Source organism: Marmota flaviventris, chromosome 1 (genome assembly GCF_047511675.1).
Source record: "Marmota flaviventris isolate mMarFla1 chromosome 1, mMarFla1.hap1, whole genome shotgun sequence".
Classification (NCBI taxonomy): domain Eukaryota; kingdom Metazoa; phylum Chordata; class Mammalia; order Rodentia; family Sciuridae; genus Marmota; species Marmota flaviventris.
Window position 1 is genome coordinate 96,481,958 of NC_092498.1, and position 24,395 is coordinate 96,506,352.

Here is a 24,395-nt window from a genome sequence, read left to right on the forward strand (position 1 = left end):
TATGAGTGGTTTTGGGGTTTCCTGCACCACATGAGCTGAGCAGATTGGATATATGTATTAACTCTGTGAAAAGACTCCCTGACACACACTGTTATTCTTGTTTGGTGGGAGGAATGGTTCTGTTACCTACTCACCCTTTCCCTCTGCAATTTCACACTGTAAACTATTGCTTTGGACCTATGAAGACATGGCTGCTGCATCCTGTCATCATGTCTGTCTGCCTGTGATTTGCTCTTGAGTCAGAATTCAGGTAAGAATCCTGACCTTAATTTTTCAATATCACAACCAAGAGACTCAGAGGCTTTCAGTAACATTATTCAATATGTCATATATACAAGTACTAGAGTATATTTCTGTTTCTTTTTAAAGCAATTGGGATATCTCCAAGCAGATTATCACTCAGAAGAGTCACATTTCAACCTTAATCTGGGTACCTCTAGGAAGAAACTGGACTGCAATTTCTGGAAGGTTCAATACAGAAAAATCTCTAGGAATCAGCTTCTATTCTCCCTTATCCATTGAATTTCATGAATGTTTGTTGTGTGTAAGGGTGGTCTCAAATTAATGTTATATTTAATACTCAATGATAGCATCTAATAGCCACTGAGGACTTGCTACTTCTCAGACAAAGCTCGAGAGGTTTCCTTATGTTGTTTCATTTAACTCTCTCCACAGTCCTGTGAAGTGGGTATTACAATCATTTCCATCTGGAGAAGAAGGGCAGTGGAAAAAGCATTAAATGATTTATTCAAAACTTTTTTCTACATAGTAATGAATAGATATGTGATTGCTTGGTGTTATTCATATATATATAGATATATATATATTTAGTGAGATTTGCATAATTGCCTTTATATTATTTTATTATGGTTAAATAATTGGGACCAATAATGCAGATCTTTAGATAATCTATATGAACATTATTTTTTAGGACAAGAGACAATTAATGCCCTCCTTTATCACTTAACTATATAGAATATTAAATAAGATATTTAAGATCTGGTGCCTCAGTTTTCATAAGAGTATGGTGCTTACATAAGTATTTTTAGAGGTGGTAAAGTGCTTACATTATCATATTATACAAGGATAATGCATAAAATTCCCAGATATTAGTACTCAACACATCATGATTCTTCAATGATATTATCTATTCTTAGTATTACTGTTATCATCTATCAAGATAAAATTACTTCTTAAATATATTATTTAGTTGTAGATGGACACAATACTTTTATTTATTTTTATGTGGTGCTGAGGATCTAACTCAGTGCCCCACGTGTGCAAGGCACATGCTCTACTACAGAGCCACAAACCCAGCCTCAAGATAAAATTACTTTTTGAAATTTTTTTTCAACAAAACCATAGTTTCTTGTTAAGGAAAACATGCAAAATTAAGAACACCGTGTGGCAGAACGCATAGTAATGTATTTCCTTGGGAATTTTCAAATTTCCTTGATCATTCTTCAAATTTTGAACAATTATATTCCCATTTTTTAAAAAAAAATCCTTCTATCAAAACAAATATAAATTTTAAAAAGTTATTATATACTCCATAAACACTTCTTTATACTGTACTGTGAACATTTTCTACTTTTGCTGCTAAATCCATAATACACTGATTTCAGAGGCTGTGTGGTATTCCATCCCTGGAAAGTGCTGGGGCTCTGTGTCTCTTTCCCCATTATTTGCCTAATATTTTGAGTCCTGCAAGTCTGCCAGGGAGTTCTCTAAGATCTAGCCCAGGCATCTCACTGCAGACACCTCTCCACTGCTCTCTGGGGCTCTCTGGTACACTAGATAAAACAATTTTGGAGCTTTCTCACCTATACTGTCAAAGAGAGGGTTATTTTTAAGTATTGCTCATTTTTACTTGTAGCAATAAGGCTTTACAATTAATAACATATCTAACATGTACTGAGGACTGGCTAATGGTGTTTTAAATGATTCTTTTGCTGCCATTTTCCGTGTCACCAAATCCTGAGAAGTGGTATTATAGTGATCTCCCTGTGACAGGTGAGAAGAGTAGGACAAAGATGACTTAACTCCAATCATAACTCTGGTAACCATGTGAGCTTGGATAAGTAACACATGCTCACTGAAGATATCTGAGTAAATGTGCTATGAAATGATGATAATAAAAGCATTCATTATTTTCTTTTAAGCATTTTCATAATACTTATAATATGTCTGGATCATTGCATATATTTTACTTTAGATGGCCTTTACAGGTAGTTTCCTGGTCTCTTCTCTGAGTAAGCCTTATGTTTAAAAACATATCAGGTCCTTAAAAGAATTAGGTAAATATCATAATTAATGACCTATAATAATAAGCACCCCTGTTAACTACTAACCCTCTCTGATGTAAACTAAATTATACAAAATTTTTGTTTCTCAGTTTCTACATCTGTAATAGCCTAAATATCTTTCAGATGTATGTAACAGGGTAAAGTATAAAGAAGAAATAACCCATTCACCCTGTTAGGAAATAAAACCCATCTTTAAACTTTAATGCTTTTTTAAAATTTTATTTCTTCCATCAATACAGAAATTTCCATATTTGAGAGTTAATATACACATATTCATACTTTATATGTTATCTTATGTTGGATTATAAACATTTTCACTTTTATTATAAATGCTCAAAATGTCATTTTTAAGTTCCCATGTTTCTATCATTTGAATGCAACACAAATTACTTGCCTCTTTCATTCATCACTGAACTGTGTCACTATTTTTTATAGGGATCATATTAAAATCTGCTAAATTTTTTTTTTCATAAGGCCAACTCCTCTGGAGATACTACATTATTTACCAAGGCACACTGATCTTCTGTCCCTTACACGAGGATATCCATGCAGAAACTTTATCAAAGGTCTTTGAAAAAAATTAATTCACGTTTTTCATCCATTTCTCTTGGTAAATACCCATCTTCCTACATTTAGTGTGTTTCTCCCAGATGCTTATTTTTATTTGACATGCTTAAAAACATAGGGAACTAAGAAAGTTAAAGGTCTACCCTTAATAATTGGTCATGGTCAGAAACAGCCTAGATAAGGATGTGAGTTAAAGAAATATTAGTGAACCAATGAGGGGTGCATTGCACAGGGGTTGTCTTGATTGTGTGTGACAACAATGGCACACCATGAGTAACTTTCTACCTGCACCTTGCACTTAGCAAACATCTCTGGATGCTGGCATGATGAACATTGGCAAAGCCCATGCCTCTCAGTCCAAAGACAGGGATAGAATTGGTTGGGAAACAGTCAAGTGAAGATTTGGAAGCACAGTGCCTGGGTCCAGCTGTGAACTCAAGTGTAGGCATGGCCCATGAAAGCTTCTGGGCAGTCCAGGAGAGCTCAGAGAAGGCAGCCTGAGACTGGAAGCCCAGCTGTGGAACTGGTTGTGGTTGCCTGTTTAGGGAGGGATGTGGGAGTACTCAAGCCCAAGGAGGGGATTTCCCCACTGCACAGTAGTACATGGCTGCATCTTCTTTTTCTATGGAATGTGTGGTAAGGACTGAAGACAGAGTTCAAAAATACGTTTGCACCTCAACAGTTCGAGAATACTTTTTGGCCTCAATTTTGTTTTTCTTCCCATTCAAGGGACCTCGAGCTGGGGATTTTGTTTAGGTAACTTAAATCAGATGCTCCAAGGTCTGATTTGGTTTCTGCCAGTACCAATAAATGGCTTCATTTTCAGAATATGTGTTGAATATGTACTTGAAATTTATGTTAACACTTTTCTTTATTTCTGCAGAAACAGATACATCATACTGCTCCATTTCTGACCATCCAAGTCCAACTGTGAGGTAAAAAGGAGAATATGAGAAGTAAACATGAAAGAATCACTACAGTCACTCATAAAGAAAAAATGAATTGGGCAGAGTGACTCACCAGCCCAGAAGGAGAAGAAGGTTACAACTTGCAGTAGTGACATGTTGACTGCCAGCTGTGTACTCAAGAAGTGGGGACCTGGTGTCTGGATGTCTCAGGTCAGTGACAGGAGGGTGTGACCTGAACTTGGGTGAGGAAAGGAATTAGTGGGTTGGGTGATTCTTGGGCCCTTCAGTACTGGCTTCAGACTGAACATTGTGCCCAGCAGGCTTGCCCTGTACATATTGAAATAGGGCTGATGGTCATAGGGCTCTTTGCATGAATGTGAGAACAGGAAGGTGCCCTAGCTTCAAGGGAAGTGCCCAGGAGATATTTTATGAACTCCTTTTCTCTACATCCCATTTTTATATATTACATATTTAATAAATATTAATTTTAATTGTATCAAATATTCAATAAACATTTATTTAGCTTTAAAAAAATGTTCTCCACCTTTATAGCCACCACAATAATCAGTATAGACACTTGTAGTTGCATTATATAAATGAGGATACAGACTGCTGAATGGACTTCACAAACTCACATAGTTGAAAAGCAGAGCATGCTGGCAAATATACTCATGAAGAAACTCAGAGAAACAAAATGAAGATAAAAATGACAACATCCATGATCAGATCATGAAGGACAACAGCTATAAATCATTATGGTTTTTTAATTTCCAGATTTTTTTATTTGCAGATACATTGATAGGAATATGTTTCCATGAACTACAAATATATTTATATGTACAGAATTTTGATTTCTTTATTCAGTTCATCAAGTATTCTGAAAAACTTCCCATAGCACTGAGGCATTTTTTGATGTCTACAACTATTAATGGTCTGTGTTTATCATTTAGGACCTGTCTGTCTTGTGAAAATTTCCTCATCCCTTTAAGCCTCACATACTTCCTCTGAAAATGGCTGCAATAATTATACATATATCGAAATTTTATGCAAATTTAATAAAGCATATTGATGGTTTCTGAGATATAGTAAATTTCTATTGTTTATAATTATCACTATTACATTTTAAAATTTAACCTCCTCTTCCTTTCAACCATTTCATTTTCTCTCAGCTTTCACCTGTTGAAAATTTTGGTGATTAATTTGAAGTTGTAACCTGGGTAAATCAAGGAAAATCACTAAATATCGTTAACATATTTTTCCACTTTGGGGAGCTTCCCTTTACTCTGTTCTTTCCTAAACCAACTTCATCATGGTTTCCATATGGTTTCCTACATAATCTAAGTGCATCAGGGCTCCTGTAGCCCCAGACAGTGATCATAAGTGACACTGTGTCACCCCTGTCAGGTCCCACATTCAGCAGGTATGAATACAGGTCCCACAGCTCCTACAGAGGAGAAAGGAGAACCCCTCTGGCTCAGATAGCTGCATCTTCCTTCTGAGGCCCTGTTTTCCCTCTTTTCCAATAAATATCATTTCTGAGATGCTCAACACTGGAAGTCCTAGGCCAGAAGTCCCATGGGGTACCATTAGAAGGGCTGGCTGAACATTCACACAGGTATTTGTCTCCAGTAGAGAAAGTAGAAAAGAAGTGGAGGCTGTTGCCTCAGTCAGTCTGTGGGCCCTGGGTGCTGTTAAGACTTGGGCTGCCCTTGCCACCCTGGAACCCACTAGGAGTCGGGTATCATCCTTTTAGTCATCTTTCTGCTACTCACTGTCCTCAGCAGCATCCAGCACTTTGCTCTGTGTCATCTGGGATTTTGACTACCCCTCTGAATCTGCTGGTGCACTAACAGACCTGAACTCATCACTGTTGACTCCACACCAAGCCCTTGGGGTGCAAAGCTTCCCCCTGCAGCTTGTCATCCAAATCTTATTCAATATGTTCCCTGACACTCTCAGTACCTCTGTAACCTATTAGAAACCCTGAAAGGCATTTAGATCTCCTCTATAAACACTTGTGCAGAAAATAGTGCTGGGTTGGGCTCATATTTGTTTATACCTGCCTCTGTTGGTGAAGTTCTACCCTGGCAGTATTGGAGGAGCTCAACATCAACTGAAACTCTCAGATTCTCCCCAGGTCTATCTTGAGTTCTGTTAGTGTTTCTACCTCTTCTGGGCTAGGACACTCAGGTTATGCGGAACAGGAATGGCCTTCACTCAATTCTTTGCCTCTCTTAACTCTTCCTATAATCTCACAGAAATTCCCAGCAGGAAATGCCACCCTTTCCTCTGGGCGAATGCTGATTTCATACCCTGAGTTTTCCTTATATAATACCTCTTATAAAATTCTCATCTTAGTTTCCAAGCTTGTCTTCTGACTTATAAATGCAGATTCATCATTAGAAGATAGCATTTGCTTTGGGCTGAGGATGTGGCTCAAACGGTAGCGCACTTGGCTGGCATGCTTGGGGTCCTGGGTTTGATCCTCAGCACCACATAAAAATAAAATAAAGATGTTGTGTCCACCGAAAACTAAAAAATAAATATTAAAAAATTCTCTCTCTCTCTCAAAAAAAAAAAAAAGAAAGAAAATAGCATTTGCTTTAAACTTAACTGGTCTTGAAGCCTACTCTCTTACAATAAACTCAAAAGTAAGTTTGTTTTAGTCACATCTACAATCTCCTTCCATGGGTTTTAAATCTCAGGGTTTAGCTGGGGATGTGGCTCAGTGATGGAGCATATTTGCCTGGCATATGTGAGGCCCGGGGTTCATTCTCCAGCACAATCAATCAATCAATCAATCATTATCTCATTGTTCAGTTTTAATAAAGAAAGTGCAATAGGAGACAAAATGTAAAGGAGAGAATGAAAATATGGTCAATATCTATTTCTAAGACTTGATCCTCATTACTCATTTTGATCACTTGCTTGAGTCCTGGCTTTGTGGTTTTAATATTTCTCCATGTAGCCCACCCATGACATTTTATGCTAAACCAAATTCATGAACTTAACTGATAAGTGGCTTTCATAGTCTTTTCCTCTCTGGCATGGAAAAGGGTCTTGGGGCAGAATATTCAGGACTGGATCTCTTCCTGATGTGTGCCCAAAGTGAAACTCAGCCATGATTTCCTGGGCAACTACTCCATCTGTCCTAGCTGGGCTGGGCTTGGGTAGGCAGTAAATCTGGACAAGTCACATTTACTCTTAAACTCCACAGTATGTTCTTGTGATGTTAGTAACCTATGAAGTTATTTGAAATGGCCCAATTGTGCAAACTGAAACACAGTGACCACCTCTAATTAGTAGTTATTTTTTCTAGGAATAATTCTATTTTCAGGGGATTTATGATGATTCCCTGAGATTCGGAACACATTTAAAACATCTAACACACACTATGAGGCACCAATGGGAGCGCTGTTGCTTCCCAGCACTTTTATCCTGAGTTTTTCATCATTACTAGAAATCTCAGGGAAATGGATTAGTGGAATTTGCCTGCTCTCTGAGATGGTCAGGCAGTTTCAACATACTCATTGTCTACATATGAAACCAACTCAGCAGGCAATTATGCAAAACCAGACATTAGGGGCACAGTTACCAGCATCTGAGGGTGCAGTTGATAGTCATCAGACTCTCTTTCCTGTTTCCTCTATAGGAAGGCCTCAACCTAAGGAGGACAGGAAGTGCTGCAGGCTGGGGCTGAGGCCTAGCAGGGCTCAGGGCTGAAGGAGGCAGCTCCATGTTGGGGAGCAGGTAGTCACAGACATATTGAGGGGTGGGTATGCTCATTATTTTAGCTCTAATGACATAGTTTCAGAGGCTATAATATTAAGTCATAATGTCTTACTTTTCTGTGAATTTTATTTTGAATACCAAAAGGAGGCAGACAGAATATATATTTCATGAATGGAATTATTTGCTTATAACCGACCTTAAATAAAAATTTCTTTTCTCCCCAAGTAAATATCAAATCCTCAAAAACACTGTTTGGAGTTTGTCAGTACCAAAATGTGTATGAAAAATTATGCCTGGATAACAGGCAGTGAAATATATGCTTCCTTTCTGTTACTGAAATAATATTTTCACTTGTTTTCATTGTATTTATTCAATTTCAACAATAGTATTTCCAACAAAACAAAAATTATCAAGAGAAAAGCATTCATTTTCTGAATATCCATTAATCAATCTGAGAAATAGGAAAAAAATCATATTTCTGGAGCAACAAGCAGATGAACGTTGTAGCTATAACATCTTGCCTTTTACACTGTGTGCCAAAGGATAAGACGGAGGAGGTGGGATACTGAAGCAAAGTAGTCGACATACCAGGATGTAGGGGAAGGAGTCCTAGAGTGTAAGAAGAGAAAATAGGTATCTCAGACCCCTCCGCCCAGATCCATTCTTTCTATAAGACTTTTCTATAGGACACCAAAATAATCAGTCCATTTACATTCTAGGTTTTAGGGTGCTTTCTTTTTATAATTGATGTTTTATCAACATTATTTAATGGATATCAGGGAAAAGTTGGATTAAGTTAAAAAGTCTGCCATGACCTGAAGGCACCTGTGGACTTCTCCAGGTGAGGCCATCACTGGTCATTGTGTACACCAAACCCTCACAACAAAGGTCAAACCCACCCATGACTCTCACATAGGGTTTTGCTCTGGACTCACATTGGCTCCAGCATCTGGTGAATCCTTTTTGGTGTGAATGTGGGAAGCACTTATTCCCTCCTTCCTCCCTGGGAGGGGAGGACGTTGCCATGGCACTCCCAACAGGGCTTTTTAGAGAAAGTTTACACAGATATTGTCCCCCCAAATTCTCTAAGCTCCTCTTACATTCAGTATTGACATAGCTCATGAGCCAATGGTTGGGGTCAACAATTTTTTTCCATCACTTAGCATGTCCTTGGGAAATGTATTTAGTCCAGGTTTTCTCAGCCTCTGCATTGTTGACATTTAAGGCTATATAGTCTTTGGTCATGGTAGAAGAGAGGGAAGCAGTCTTATGAACTGTAGGATATTTAGTAGCATCTGTGGCCTCTACCAGCCACATACCAGTAGTGTTCCCCCCACGCTTCTGTGACTACCAAAAATATCCTCAGACATTGCCAATGCACCCTGGAGAGGGGATTGCCCTCAGGTGAAAACTAGTGCTGTTTTAAGAAACACATAAAACTGATTATTATTTTTTTTAATTTAGCTCTCAGCCAAGATGTGAGCAAAATGAAATTTCCACTAAATTCCAATATGAAAAAAATCTCATGTTATTAGCTCATGAGCAAAATCATTTACTCTTATTTGTACAATATCTTTTATTGAGGAATAGGAGTGGACATAATGATAATTCTATCACTTAGCAGATAGCACTGCTGCCTTGCTTCACCAATTGTTGCCTGTTACTTTCATATACTTGATAATAAATTCCTTTTTTTGACATCAGCCTATGATTTTTAGTGATTATTATCTTTTTCATAAGTAAACCACAATACCTTCCATATAGTGAGAGCTCCATAAATATTGTCTATCATTTAGAGATAATTTTTCTAGAGATCTAATTGGAATGAGTGAAAAATGTTAAAATAAAACCACAATCCTTTACTTTTATGTGGTGGTTAAAATTTCCAAAAGATGTCTATGGACATTGGCTTATTCTACCCAATCAATGATATTTTAAATCCAGAGAGAGTCCCAGAGGGAATAAGCTAGTAAATGGTAGAGCTGGAAACTCTATTCCATTTCTGCACACCAAGTCAACTTGGTGGACCACAAAAGGGAGCATGAAACTATCCACTCCAGCTTCTCTTTCCAATTCTGCCTGTTACTAGCTTAACTTGGTTCTGTCTGACACTCAGTGACCTCAACTATGAAAGTGAAATAAGCACATCTGTCCCTCAGCATCATTTTAAGAAAGGAACTGGGCACAGAACAGAGCATAACACTGAAGCTCAGTGGATTCTGTATCCTTTCCATTCTTCCTCCTCCCTCTTCTGCCTCCTTGTTGAAGCAGGATCAGCACAGAGCTACTGTTGTGACTACCATTTGGGATTGGGACCCTTATCTTTATATAATCTTAGTTCCTTGACTTAAATCACATCAATAGCCCCTCCAGAGGGAAGAGGCACTGTGGGGTACTCAGCTTTGCTCTCCTGGTAGATGCCCTGGGGGATGGAGCCTCATGGTCAAGATCCTGAGCAGCCACCTCCCCTTCTTTCTTCAGAGACACCCCTATAGCCCACCTCTTTCCAGAGATGGTCAAGGATGGGAATGACTGTAATGTCCTATTTGTTCTGTGGCTGAGAAAAATAATTAATACAAAGATATGATTAAAAATAATAAAGATCTACAATATTTGAAATTTGAGGAAGTCATTTTTTTCTAAGACAGGTTCTTTCATCATGTGAAATAATTTGGTGGAAAAACCACTGAATGCATTCTTCTTACTATTTCTACTGGGTTGTGTGATAAAAGTGGATGTTTATTTCTTTTATTTGGCAGTACCTTTATTGGAATCTCTGGCTCCATGAAGCCTACCCTATGACCCATTCATTTCTGCTTTCTCAGGAAACTTGGATCATAATGAAATCAAGGAATCATTAGTTTATTTTTTTTTTCTCCTTTGAGGTACAGAGTGATAACAGAGTTCTATTCCTGGCATTACTTACTCAAACATTCAAGCCATTTGATTGCTTAATTATCTGTGAATGGTAAATCTCTCAACTTCAACACTTTTCATTAACCAGTCAAATTTCCTACTTGGGTACATTTTTGTAGGAATGCAATCTGCAGTCTGACCTTCACGAACAGAAAAGCCTAATCTTAGTTCTCTTCTTTGCACTGGATTCCAGGTCTTGCTGGTTCAGTGTAGTGTGATGGGAATGGCAAGTTTTAATGATGGTTATACATGGCTCTAAATCTCTTCCCTGCTGCTGGCAATGTCTGCAGGATCTTGGATGCTGCAAACTCTATGTTTTCACCACACCCCTCATCTATTAGAGGTGGACAATAATATCTAAGTCAGAAAAACTATGTAAAGCTCAGGATCTGACACCTGCTTGGTCCTAAGCCCCTGCCAGTCCCTCCCTGGATAGTTGTACAGGAAGCAGAACGGAATGTGACCTTCTCAGGGAAGACTGTGGTTTTGTCTAGTTCGAACTTTATTTCCCATCCATGTTGGAAAATATTTCTGTGCTCCCTAGCAGGTTAACTGTGGGAATTGCAGTGTCAAAGCTTATAAAGGTTTATATCTTTGTGTTCCATCTTGACAAACTTCTGATGCTCAATAAACAGCTTTTTGTTGTGCCCTTTTTCCTTGTTTAAATATAGATCATTAGAACTTCAATGTGAGAAAAAAAATGATTGCATAATAAATTTATCTGCAGATGGTTTCTAAGTAAACATTGTATTTAAACAGTTTAAATGCTTTAATGTAGCCCTGGAGAATGGAGCTTAAGAACACAGTTCAAGAAAGAAATCATAATGTGAGTGGAAAAATTCTTTGATTTCTCCCAAAATGTCTCCATTCAAAAGTACTTTTTGCAAATCACTCTGCAATCCATGCAGTAGAGTGTGAATCAGACAGACCTGGGCTTAAATACCAGCTATCAAGTCACTTTCTTGATTAAAGTGCCAAATTTATAACTGTAAGATATTAATAATATTGAGATAATAACAATAGAAAGCTTTTATTTTTATAAAAGTTTTTTTATTTGTGTAGTAGTGTTGTGGGGCAGGTCATTCAGAAAACACACCAAGTCCCAGTTTTGTCCAAATCAAAGAGCTGGCCAGCCAGCGACTGCTTTTCATAACTGTCGCTTCAAGGAGACTGAGCATTTTAGAATATTTAAAGGCAAAAAAACCACACCTGGGTTGACATAACTGCAAACAAGCAGATACAGAGACAATTGGACAGTTAGTGAGACAATGCGATGGGGACATTGGTGTTTCCCATGGGACTTTCCAGGGTGGTATAGCAGCAAGTAAGCAGAAGGGAAGTGGTCAAAATGACCCCAGTTCAGTACAAGTGAGAGAATGGTTACTAATATCTAAACAATCAATCTCTGACAAGGTACATTGCCCAAGAAAAATGGAAACCAAAGAGAATAATTTTACATTGTGTAAGAATTGCTATTTTGTGTTGCCCAGTATGTTATGCTAGGTAACTATTAATGGGTACAGAGGTGGGGCTTTCCCGGAGAAGCGTTTCTTACATAATATGAAGTTTCAGGGTAAAATGGAGTCTGTTTGGTCATTTATATAGCCTGGCCCATAACAGTAGAATATGTTTATGCACTTTGATATGTCATACATAGATGGGATATAATTTCTCATTTTTGAGTGTACACATTGTAGAATTATATTGTTCATGCAGTCTCATATATACATAAAGAAATAATGTCTGTTTCATTCTACTATCCTTCCTATCCCCATATGCCCTGAACTCCCCTCCCTTTACTTCTCTCCACCTATCTAACGCTATTCTTCTCTACTGCCTCCCTCCTTATTGTGAATTAGCATCCGCATATTAGAGAAAACATTCAGCCTTTGGTTTTGGGGGATTGGCATATTTTGTTTAGCATGGTATTCTCCAACTCTATCCATTTATTGGAAAATGCCATAATTGCATTCTTCTTTAGAGCTGAGTCATAGTCCATTGAATATATACAATATTTCTTTATCCATTCATCTATTGAAGGACACTTAGGTTGGTTCCATACTTTGCTTATTTTGAATTGAGCTGCTATAAACATTAGAATTAAGTATATAAATTGCTTCCTATTGTACCTAGCACGTAAGTGCTATTATTATTATAATCTTATCAGAACTTTTATTAAAATTTTTATTTTCCTATAGAACTAAGGTCCTTGAGAAAATACTCTGTGTATTCAATCCTGTGCACATAAACTGGCTAACTTATAGGTGTTCTTTGTTATTGTTGTTTTGTTATGCCATTGTCTTTTTGGTTTAGTTGATTTGTTTTTAGTTTTTTTTTTTACTAAGCAAAGAAAATAAGAGCCCAATCTACCAACTCATAGACTGCAAATTTTCTATACATAAGTATAAATTTTGGTAATTATTCTGCAATTTTATGTGAACAAAATAAAGGCAACAGGCCCATAGTAGAATACTAATGATTGGCATTTAATTAAAATACCAAAAAATGTGACTTAGAAGTGCCAAGAAAGTGGATTAAATCCGCAGAAGAGACAGATCTATTTTAGCAATAGTAGAATTGGATTTTAGATGAATGCATCAGGCACTCCTCTCCCTCAACAGGTAAGTAAAATTTGGATTGTTTTGCCACCCTGCCCTTATCTATGGTTTTAAAGAACATCAAGCTCAGTGATAGAGCACTCACCCAACATTGGTAATGTCCTGAATTTAGTCCCAAGCACTGCAAACAAATAAACACAATATATTAAGTGCATGGAATTGGATTTATCATAATATTGGTTCACAAAGCACAGTAAACATTCATCTAAATATAGATCTCTTGTATTATTGACCTTATTCTACCTATGTGTCAGAGATTTACTTAACAAATCCACAAATATCTGAGATAAGAATCCATCACATAACACAAGAATAATTACATTACAAGTGTTCTACATGATCCTCTCTATTTTGATAGGCTATTGAGCCACTGCAGCCTGATCTCCTCACCTGTAAACAAAGGTCTTGCAATTACCACATATTTTTTAAAAATAAAAAATAAATGTTTGCTATTAGACAGTTTAGAGACTATGAAAAATAAAAGAAAAAAGTTCATTAAATTCTCAAAAGAAGAGAATTTAATGATACTCCCTCAAGACTTGCAGAGGTTCCTGTGTATCACTCAAGGAACGGCCACACATCCTGTTATGTTAGAGGTGAGATCGTGGTGGCTTTGTGGAAAGTGAAGTGAACGCTGTTGGATAAATTTGTCTTCCTGCTTTCAGAGTGCTGTGCTCACTGGGGGATAAGCCTCACCTACTTCTTTGGCATCTGCTTTGTGTCTTCTCTGCTCCTCCAGATCCACTCTCCACCTCTCTCTGCCCTCCCCACTCCTTAAGGGTCAGACCCATGGGCTGCATTAATAGTTCCTTGTTGTCTGAGTGATCTTAGGGACCAGCCAAAGGAAGCACCAGTAGAGGACTAGGAAGAGGGAGAGGGGTGAAGCCAGGGTTCCCTCCCTGACAAGTGGCCTTGAGTTGATTGCATCTTCCCCAGTGGCCAAGATATAGTGGCATTCACCCCATGGCCAGAAGCTTCATGTCCAGGATCCAAGAGGTGGAGCTAGGAAAGCCCATTCTCTTCTGCCGCAGTCTGGCTGGGCACAAATGCCGCAGTCTGGCTGGGCACACAATCACGAGCCACCACACAGCTTGTAGATTCAAACAGCAACTCTTTATTCCCGAACTCACACCAGCCGTCTACAATCACGTTCCGGGGAAATCCACGTTCTCTGCCCAAATCCACCTCCACTGGGCTTCTATCTCCAAAATATATACTGTCTGAATCCCTTGAGAACTCAAGGGGAACTCAGGCAGCAGGATACGCCCTATTCCCAGCAGGAATAATCTTAAACCTTAAACCTGGAACCTAAACCGGGAACGCCCTACCGCCTTGGTCCTTGAGCAAGGTCACCTACATTCAATGTCACTGCAACATGGGGTACGCTGGCAAGGAAATTGTCATACCTACTTGGCTAATGGCTCCCAGCACTCTTCCACATCAGTTAGCCAACTTGAGGAGTCTGTGGATTTTCCCACTGGCACCTGAATCCACAGGCTTGAAATCCCAGGTCCCAAGGAGATGCACAAGCCCACTAAGCTACTCTGAGCACCCAAAGTGTCAGCATTGTCTCTAACTTGTCAGATTCTATCAGTAGGAATGAGGAGAAAAGGCATAGTTTATTTATTAAAAGAAGGGTCTGTTTTTAAAAAAGAAGAAAAATTAGTGGCCAAGCAGAGCCCATCCTAGGCTTTTAGGTGTTCTCTAAGTGCTAAATAATATGTAGAGAGAGTTTCATCATGAAGCATATGAATTCTTTTAAAAAGTAAATTTTAAAATAATATTTTTAAGAGATAAATGTGGATGCTAATTCACAATGGGAGAGGCCAAGGAAGAATAGAGTTACTTTAGATTAGGTAGAGAGGAGTGAAGGGAGTCCAGGGGGTATGGAGGTAGGAAGGATAGTAGAATGAATCAGATATTATCACCCTACTTCTTTGGCATCTGCTTTGTGTCTTCTCTGCTCCTCCAGATCCACTCTCCACCTCTCTCTGCCCTCCCCACTCCTTAAGGGTCAGACCCATGGGCTGCATTAATAGTTCCTTGTTGTCTGAGTGATCTTAGGGACCAGCCTATATGACCAGTGTGATTCTACATCATGTACAACCAAAAGAATGAGAAATGTGTGATTCTACATCATGTACAACCAAAAGAATGAGAAATTTTGATGTGATGTATCAAACTGCATTCTACTGCCATGTATAGCTAGTTAAAACAAGTTTAAAAAAATTTAAAAATAAAAAAATAAATGTTTGCTGTTAGTTTAGAGACTACAAAAATGAAAGAAAAAATAATCATGTGTTCATAAGGTCAGCATCTAGAGATGTCCACTCCCAAGTCTCTGCCAGTATCTGTACCCCAGGTTGCCTCTAGGGAGCCCATTCATAGGACTACAAAAAGAGCACTCAAGACAAGTATCAAACATGGTTTTCCAACGGCGTCTAGCAATTTCTAGAATTATGACTTTCATAGAAGATTCCTACGTAATAAATATCACTTTTACCACATGACCAGTTTTAATGAAAAATATAAGATAATTACAAGACCTTTGTTTACAGGTGAGGAGATAAGGCTGCAGTGGCTCAATAGCCTATGCATCACCACACAGCCCAAAATGAGGTAGCCCAAGTGAGCCCTGAGCATCTCTGTGAGAGGCCTACCACCTGACCACTTTGTCCTCCATATTCATGGGAAGATCAATATAAAGGCTATTGGAAAAGATAAGAACCAGAATTATTCTTACCTCAACCCTTTTATCAGCAAAAATATAGAATTTTTTTTCTGTTTATATATTTAAGACCATATTTCAAGAAAGTGTTTTATAAACACATTCAAACAATCATGAACTGAGCTAGATGTAACCACAATTTATGGAGATTTACAACCATGAGATGCCTTTTAAGTTGAGCTCTGTCATTGCAGTGGCAAACTGCAACCTGGAAGCAGAAAGTGACTTAACAAGAGCAACCTCCACCCTTGACAGAGCAAATAAAACTTGTAATTTCTGCTGTGCATAATGCCTGGCCCAGAGTAGTCTATTAAAAATGATTGTCAGTAATAGTCCATTGTGCATATATACCACAGTTTTTTATCCATTCATCTATTGAAGGGCATCTAGGTTGCTTCCACAGTTTAGCTATTGTGAATTGAGGTACTATAAACATTGATGTGGCTTTGTCCCTGTAGTATGCTGATTTTAAATCCTTTGGGTATAGGCCAAGGAGTGGGATAGCTGGATCAAATGGTGGTTCCATTCCAAGTTTTCTTTTTTAAAAAATTTTTATTGTTGGTTGTTCAAAACATCACATAGTTCTTGACATATCATATTTCACACTTTGATTCAAGTGGGTTATGAACTCCCATTTTTACCCTGTATACAGATTGCAGAATCACATCGGTTACACATCCACTGATTTACATATTGCCATACTAGTGTCTGTTGTATTCTGCTGCCTTTCCTATCCTCTACTTTCCCCCCTCCCCTCCCCTCCCCTCCCCTCTCTCTACCCCATCTACTGTAATTCATTTCTCCCCCTTGTTTTTTTTCCCTTTCCCCTCACTTCCTCTTGTATGTAATTTTGTATAACCATGAGGGTCTCCTTCCATTTCCATGCAATTTCCCTTCTCTCTCTCTTTCCCTCCCACCTCTCGTCCTTGTTTAATGTTAATCTTCTTCTCATACTCTTCCTCCCTACTCTGTTCTTAGTTACTCTCCTTATATCAAAGAAGACATTTGGCATTTGTTTCTTAGGGATTGGCTAGCTTCACTTAGCATAATCTGCTCTAATGCCACAAATTTCCCTGCAAATTCTATGATTTTGTCATTTTTTAATGCAGAGTAATACTCCATTGTGTATAAATGCCACATTTTTTTTATCCATTCCTCTATTTGAAGGGCATCTAGGTTGGTTCCACAGTCTTGCTATTGTGAATTGTGCTGCTATGAACATCAATGTAGCAGTGTCCCTGTAGTATGCTCTTTTTAGGTCTTTAGGGAGTAGACCAAGAAGGGGAATAGCTGGGTCAAATAGTGGTTCCATTCCCAGCTTTCCAAGAAATCTCCATACTGCTTTCCAAATTGGCCGCACCAATTTGCAGTCCCACCAGCAATGTACAAGTGTACCCTTTTCCCCACATCCTCGCCAGCACTTGTTGTTGTTTGACTTCATAATGGCTGCCAATCTTACTGGAGTGAGATGATATCTTAGGGTGGTTTTGATTTGCATTTCTCTGACTGCTAGAGATGGTGAGCATTTTTTCATGTACTTGTTGATTGATTGTATGTCCTCCTCTGAGAAGTGTCTGTTCAGGTCCTTGGCCCATTTGTTATTTGTTTTCTTATTGTTTAATTTTTTGAGTTCTTTGTATACTCTGGTATAGCGATACCAGATTTCAAACTATACTACAGAGCAATAGTAACAAAAACAGCATGGTACTGGTACCAAAACAGGTGGGTGGACCAATGGTACAGAATAGAGGACACAGAAACCAATCCACAAAATTACAACTATCTTATATTTGATAAAGGGGCTAAAAGCATGCAATGGAGGAAAGATAGCATCTTCAACAAATGGTGCTGGGAAAACTGGAAATCCATATGCAACAAAATGAAACTGAATCCCTTTCTCTCGCCATGCACAAAAGTTAACTCAAAATGGATCAAGGAGCTTGATATCAAATTAGAGACACGGCGTCTGATAGAAGAAAAAGTCAGCTATGATCTACATACTGTGGGGTCGGGCTCCAAATTCCTCAATAGGACACCCATAGCACAAGAGTTAATAACTAGAATCAACAAATGGGACTTACTCAAACTAAAAAGTTTTTTCTCAGCAAAAGAAACAATAAGAGAGGTAAATAGGGAGCCTACATCCGGGGAACAAATCTTTACTCCTCACACTTCAGATAGAGCCCTAATATCCATTCCAAGTTTTCTAAGGAATCTTCACACTGCTTTCCAGATTGGTTGCACCAATTTGCAGTCCCACCAGCAATGTATGAGTGTGCCTTTTTCCCCCACATCCTCGTCAACACTTATTGTTTGTATTCTTGATAACTGCCATTCTGACTGGTGTGAAAGTATTAAAAGAGAAAAAACTTATGGCATTTGCAAGTAAATGAATGGAGTTGGAGAATATCATGCTAACAAAGTAAGCCAATCCCCCAAAACCAAAAGCCCAATGTTCTCTGTGATAAGTGGATGCTGATCCATAATGGGGGGGAGGAGCATAGGAAAAAATGGAGGAACTTTGATTGGGTAAAGGGTAGGGAGGAGTGAGAAGGGGGTTTGGGAGCAGGAAAGATGGTGGAATGAGATGGACATCATTACCCTAGGTACATGTATGACTGCATACATGGTGTGATGTTACATCGTGTACAACCAGATAAATGAAAAGTTGTGCTGCGATTCTGTACAATGAATCAAGATGCATTCTGCTGCCATATATACTTAATTAAAATAAGTTAATTAATTAATAGTAAAAAATAAATAAAAACAAAAAAAGGAAAGCATTTCACTAAGTATCTCTGATGTTAGCGGTTGGTTGTTTGACTTACTTGGGAGCAGATGTGGCAATAAAGTTTTCCTTAATATCTTTTTGCCCTGTTTGAATTTCATGCTAAGCACATATACTGCCAATTTATTTTTTAATACAAACATTAAAAAGAATTATTGTCAGATTAATGGAATCAGGCCAAAAATTGAACTACACCACAAACCCCAATTCAGAGTAGAACTTGGGCTTGGACTCGATTAGTAGGAGGGTTTCCAAGTTTTGTGCAGAATCAAACATCACCCACTGCAAGGCATGCATGAGATGAACATGTCATTGCAGTCTTCCCTGGGTATGGTTAGATCCTGCAGTGTGTCTTATACTCTACCCTCTAGGAAAAATGAAAACTATCTAATATATTTTTTTTCTAATTGAGGGGGATACATGGATCTGAGAAAACATTGTAATGCAAATTGACTAGGACAGAAGAAGTTTTGAAAAATTATTATAACCTCTTGGCATAAAAGAATAGTGAGTGTGGAGGTTGTCCCAGATGAATAAACATGGGAGACCTAGAGAAATACTTGGAGAAAGAAAATGTCTGAAAAAGATGAGGCTGAGCATTGGTTCATTCTCATGTAAAGTCTCTAGGTCCAGAAAATGCAGAATTTAGCAACTATATGTAAAATCCACCACTGAACAATTACCTAGGAGACTGTAAAAAGCATGCTGGTGGTGACTGTGGTTCCCCAATTCATAATAATGAATGAAGAACCAAAGGTCATTTATTGATTGAGATGGCTCTGATTGTCTACTACTGTGCAATTCCCAGAAGGCACAATAGTAGGTAGCTGAGTCTTCTTTCTCTACATTGTGAATGGTGAGGGTAGACGTAGATGTCTCAGGTATCTTGTCCACCTCAAATTTGCCCACTGTAATGCCTGGTTCCAGGTTGACAGTGTCATCAGCTGAAATGAACAGTAGGTGCTTCAGGGGATGGCCAGGTCTTTCCTGATACCAGTATATGGACATGGCATAAATAGTTACTCCGGACACGATACACTCCAGGCGCGCTGTTTTGGAGAGGGTTTTAGTAATGGAAGGATGAGGTTGCTCCAGGTGACGTGCACCATACACATACACTGAAAAGAAAGAAGTTGCAGTAAATAAAACAAACTCTTGGGATTTTATAAAAAATACAAAATTAGAGAACATCAGTCAAAAGTAAGTAAACAAAACTTACAAACTCCAAGGATGGCCAGAGCCACTGCTGGCTTCAGTGACAGCATGACTGAAGACTGTGCTCTCCTCTGGGGCAGCCAGTTTTCACTGAGAAGAGGCTCAGACTCCTGTGGTTTAGTGGTGAGTCAAGGAGACAAACTCCCCACTGAGCAGGTGAAATGGGCCTCCCCATGCAGCTCTCCTGCCTCTTCCTGAAGGGGGTCCCCAACACCTATTAGCACTTCCACTCTGTGACGATAGGAATTCAAGGTCCACACCTTATGTCAGATCATGGAGCACAGATGGCATCTCTGAACGGTGAGACGACCCACTTACACAGTTGGTATTCATGCAGCTCCCACTGTGGGCAAGGGATGGGGTTTAGGAAAAGAGATTCAGTGGTATGACCTCTGACCACAGAGCTGACTAACAGAGAGATGGCATGAGTCACAGCCATGGGCAAGGGTGTGTTCTTTTTCTCTTTCATTTTTTTTTGGTGGGGGAGGGGATTGAACTCAGGGGCACTCAACCACTGAGCCACATCTGCAGCCCCGTTTGTATTTTATTCAGAGACAGGGTCTCACTGAGTGCTTAGCACCTCGCCATTGCTGAGGCTGGCTTTGAACTTTCAAACTGGGATTACAGGCTTGCACCATCGTGCCCAGCTTTTTCTTTCTTTTAATGGACTCAGTATCTTTCACAAAGTAGATCTTCAATAACCCCACCTGTCAGGCCATGGTGGCAGGTGGTCAGGCTGTGCTGTGTATCATTTGCCCACAAAGAGTGTATCTTCACTCAGCTGGAGACTCTGGATCATCAGTCCACTGACCCCTGTTCAGCTACTCCCATATCCTACAGTTTAGGGTCACCTCACTCCACAGATCTTCATATTCCATTCCTGGTGACTGACTTTTGTTGAAGTGTGAAGTTCATGTCCTCTCCCAGCTACTGAGCTATACATCTCTACTAAACCCTAGCTTCCCCTAGAGGGGGGAAGCCATATTCCCTCTTTATGGATTACTGAGCTTGCTTTCTCTGTGTCACTTCCCAAACCAACATATTTCGTGAGTGCTGGAGTATTTATACAAAATGCTTAAAGGGGGTGGTTGTGTAGATTTCTGTTCTTACTTTATCTACTCTGCCTGAGTGGTTGCTCCCCATTGGTGGCTTTAATTATCCTAGAGGGGAGGAGAGAAGGAATGATGGGGACATTACTCCTCCATTGCCAGCCCACTCTTGTTTCCTGGGCTCCATGTGCACATCTCCAGCTCAGACAGCTACAGGTTTGTTTACACAGGACCTCAAAGTGAAAGTTAACAAAGACAGAGTGAACTCTTCCTCTAATGAAAAACATTTCCCTAAATTAGGGAACACCGTTGTCCAAGCCAGGGTCCTGAGTGTAAGCCTGAATTCTCTCCTCTAACTAATTTTTTACACTTCAATTGCTGTGGATTCTTCTACTCAAACATTTCCTGGCTCACCCTGCCTCCAACGCTTCTTTGCCTTGCCACCAACATGGTCCCTCCGTCCCAATTTCTCCATCACCTGGGGACTGAACTGACCTAGTCACTTCCCTGCTTAGGATTCTCCATCTTGCTCTACTCTGCTTCTGAGGATCAAGTCAGAGCTGTTAGGACCTGAGGTCCCTATGTGGTAACCACCTGTTCCCTTCCCTTCTGTCTTCAGCCACTCTCTCCCCAGAATCACATGATCCAAATCTATACATTGATTGGCAGTTTTCCTCTCTGGACCACTGTATATCCCACACTTCTTGCTGAACTCCTCTTCATGTTTGGGCTCAACTTAACACTGAATCCTCCAGGAAGCTTCTCACCTAGGAGGAAGTCAGGGGTGAATGTGCCTCCAATTGCTTTTTAGTGGCGCCACCTCGTGTCTCCCTCTCTCATAGCCATTCCTGCCTAAATCTTGGCCTGCTTATTCATTGTTCTCTCAGACTCATCAGGCAATCACTAGCAGAGGAGTGAGACCATATCTTGTATTTCTTATATTCCCAGGTGTTTGTAGAATAGGAGAAAGAATGAAATAATGAGTGGAAGCGTGAACATTGAAGTATTTCTCCTCTTGCTGATATCAGTGAAAGATCACCATTTAAAGTATAATTTGTAAAGAAGAGTTACCAAGTACTTAAAGCCTTTAAAGTACTTTGTAGCCACTATCATATTGAACTCCAAAATTTTAATGTAATTCCATGGGGCCTGATGGGAATCAAATATAGAAAAGGCTCAAGGTTTAATACCTTGTCCCTGACAGATTTGAGATTGGTTCTATCTAGCTACAAAGCCTGTGCCATTTGAATTCCTCCCTCTCCTTTTTCTCATTTATCTAGTGAGAATAAAATCAGGACCCACTTTATTAGATATTTTTGAAACATAAATAAGTTAGCCCAGGTGGAGGGTTTGCAACAGTGCCTAACACACAGTGAGCCCTCAGAAACTGGTTCCTGGCAGACTCTGCCATGCTGCCTTCAATGAACATGCCCAGGTGAGCATCAGAAGCACACCAGTCCTGCTCCTGTCACACTGACTCCCTCCCGTAGAGACAGGCCAGCAGCAAGGCTCCCAGAATCAAGTGACAGTGAGAGTGAAAGAATTTGGGACCACTCCTTAGAAATAAAATTTTGAAACGTTGTCATGATTATCCTAAAGGTGAGAATCTTGTTCGGTAAGGAAGTGAGTGAGGAGTTTTTCCCTCCTAATGTCTAGGTGCCCCATCACAGCCAATTCTCAGGATTCACTCCTATCTGGAGCCAGGTTCTGGGAGAGGTGCAGGGCCTATCCTCCTGTGCCCATCACTTTCATCAGCACAAAGGAGAACAAGAAATGAAGAGAAAAAGCTGAGAACAAAAGGAAAGTAGGACTTGACCCCTCTTTACCCATCCCCTCTCCCACCTGGACTTGGGGGTTCACTAGAGGGGACTAATATGTGGCCTTTGCAGAAGCCAGGCATATTTTTAACTATAAATCTCCAGCCACAAACATCTGAAGTTGAGAGAGAAACTATGAATTAAGGAATCTGAGGAATCAGTTTCTCTCAGAATCATTTGAACTTTCCAAACATTAATGTTTTTATGTTATTGATTTAATGAGGAAGTCATATATACATGTTGACTCTTCCATTGAAAGAAGAGTCAACATGTATATATTCAGCTTAGAATTTAAAGAGCCTTTTGCTATTTTTCTTCCACACATAGAGCAGCATAGGGATTTTCTATTTGGTGCTGGATCATTGGAACACAGGTTTTCTTCCTTTTATTCATTTATTTTTCTTTTATGGAAGTTGGCTTCTTTATAGGAAGATAGTGGACATAGTGATATCTTATTGAAATGACTTGGATTTAATGCAGAAATTATATTCACATTTAGTCAAACTCCTATATATTTCAAATGAGTAAACAAAAATCAGAGAAGCTGGGGTGCTTCCACATCCCACATTTGAGTGATGTTCAAGGACAGGGAGCAATGAAAGGGTCCAAGGTCTCTTCCAGGGTTTATCTCATCCCCCACATGATGACCATCTTGTAACATCAGTTCTGGTGCAAGCTCTGGATGAGGGTGCTGAACATGGGTAATGTTGTTTTCCAAACTTCCAATTATTGGCTCTACTGCCACATAAGATCAGTCAGTGGGTACAAAATGAGGAAGCTGGAGAGGTGCAGATAATTTCAGATTCTGAAATTATCAGTTTCTAATAATTGGACTCTATCTGATAGAAATTGATGGGAATTAGTAAGTTCAGCCACAAAAGTAAAATTGTTATGGGGTTTATTGAAAAAGTTAAAGGAAACAGGTAAAGCTAGATATAGGGCTACTGTCATTGAGTCCAAGATATCCTAAATATAATCATTTTAACATTCAAGAAGCTAAAAAGTTATTGATGAGTTATTTTACTTTCTCCCAGTATCCCATCAATGTACAGTGTTTATTTTAGAACTAGTGTCCATTCCAACTTGGATTATTGCAGTACCTACTTTCAAATACTCAATAACTTCATCAAGCCAGGGACACCTGGATTGATCAGCACTTTAGCCCGCAACCAGCACCGGCTTCATGAATGAAGGTTTGAAACCTGAGAAATCTCTAGGGAGTTTTGAATTAAAGAGACAGACTCTAATTACCTTTAAACCAGCTCCAGGATGGCTCCTCCTAGCTCCAGCCTCCAGCCACCTATTATTGTAGCAAGGTTTACTGAAGAGGCTAGTGAGAGAGAGAACATGCCAGGGAGTAGACTTTTATTGGGGAACAAAAAATTCTGGGGAAAATCCCATCCAATGAAGATTAAGGAGGGGCAGCATCCCAAGGTCAGGGGCGACAATTGGGTCTTTGGGGTAGTGGCCAGACACGCCTCCACATGGACAAGCCATAGGACCTGAGAAGGGTGGGGAAAGCTCTGGACACATGATGTTCCTAAGTGCCTCTCACCCAGCCAGGGAGGAAACTCAAATCACATGAGAGGATGCCTCCCACACAGCACAGCTTCTCTTTCCAGTACAGTAGAAATGCTGAACGAAGAACCTTTGAAAGGCCCCTTTTGACTGAATTGTTTCTCAAGTCTGCATCAGGCTAAGAGCTCACTTCTCTTTAGTCATATCATTTTACCTGAATTGAAAGAACAAAG

The 24,395-nt window shown here is 39.4% G+C and overlaps 1 long non-coding RNA gene and 1 gene segment (V, D, J or C); one reads left to right on the plus strand and one right to left on the minus strand.

Annotated features, from left to right (window-relative positions):
- The window catches only part of LOC114096207 (T-cell receptor gamma chain C region C7.5-like), a 44,314-nt gene extending 24,166 nt beyond the window's left edge, over positions 1 to 20,148 (minus strand). The window contains 2 exon segments of the C gene segment in view: positions 19,362 to 19,681; positions 19,783 to 20,148. Of these exon segments, the coding sequence occupies positions 19,362 to 19,681; positions 19,783 to 19,828 (366 nt within the window).
- The window catches only part of LOC114096210 (uncharacterized), a 38,545-nt gene continuing 14,227 nt past the window's right edge, over positions 78 to 24,395 (plus strand). The window contains exons 1-2 of the long non-coding RNA XR_004618457.2: positions 78 to 250; positions 3,757 to 3,991. This is a non-coding gene — a long non-coding RNA (uncharacterized lncRNA). The remainder of the gene's footprint in view (positions 251 to 3,756; positions 3,992 to 24,395) is intronic.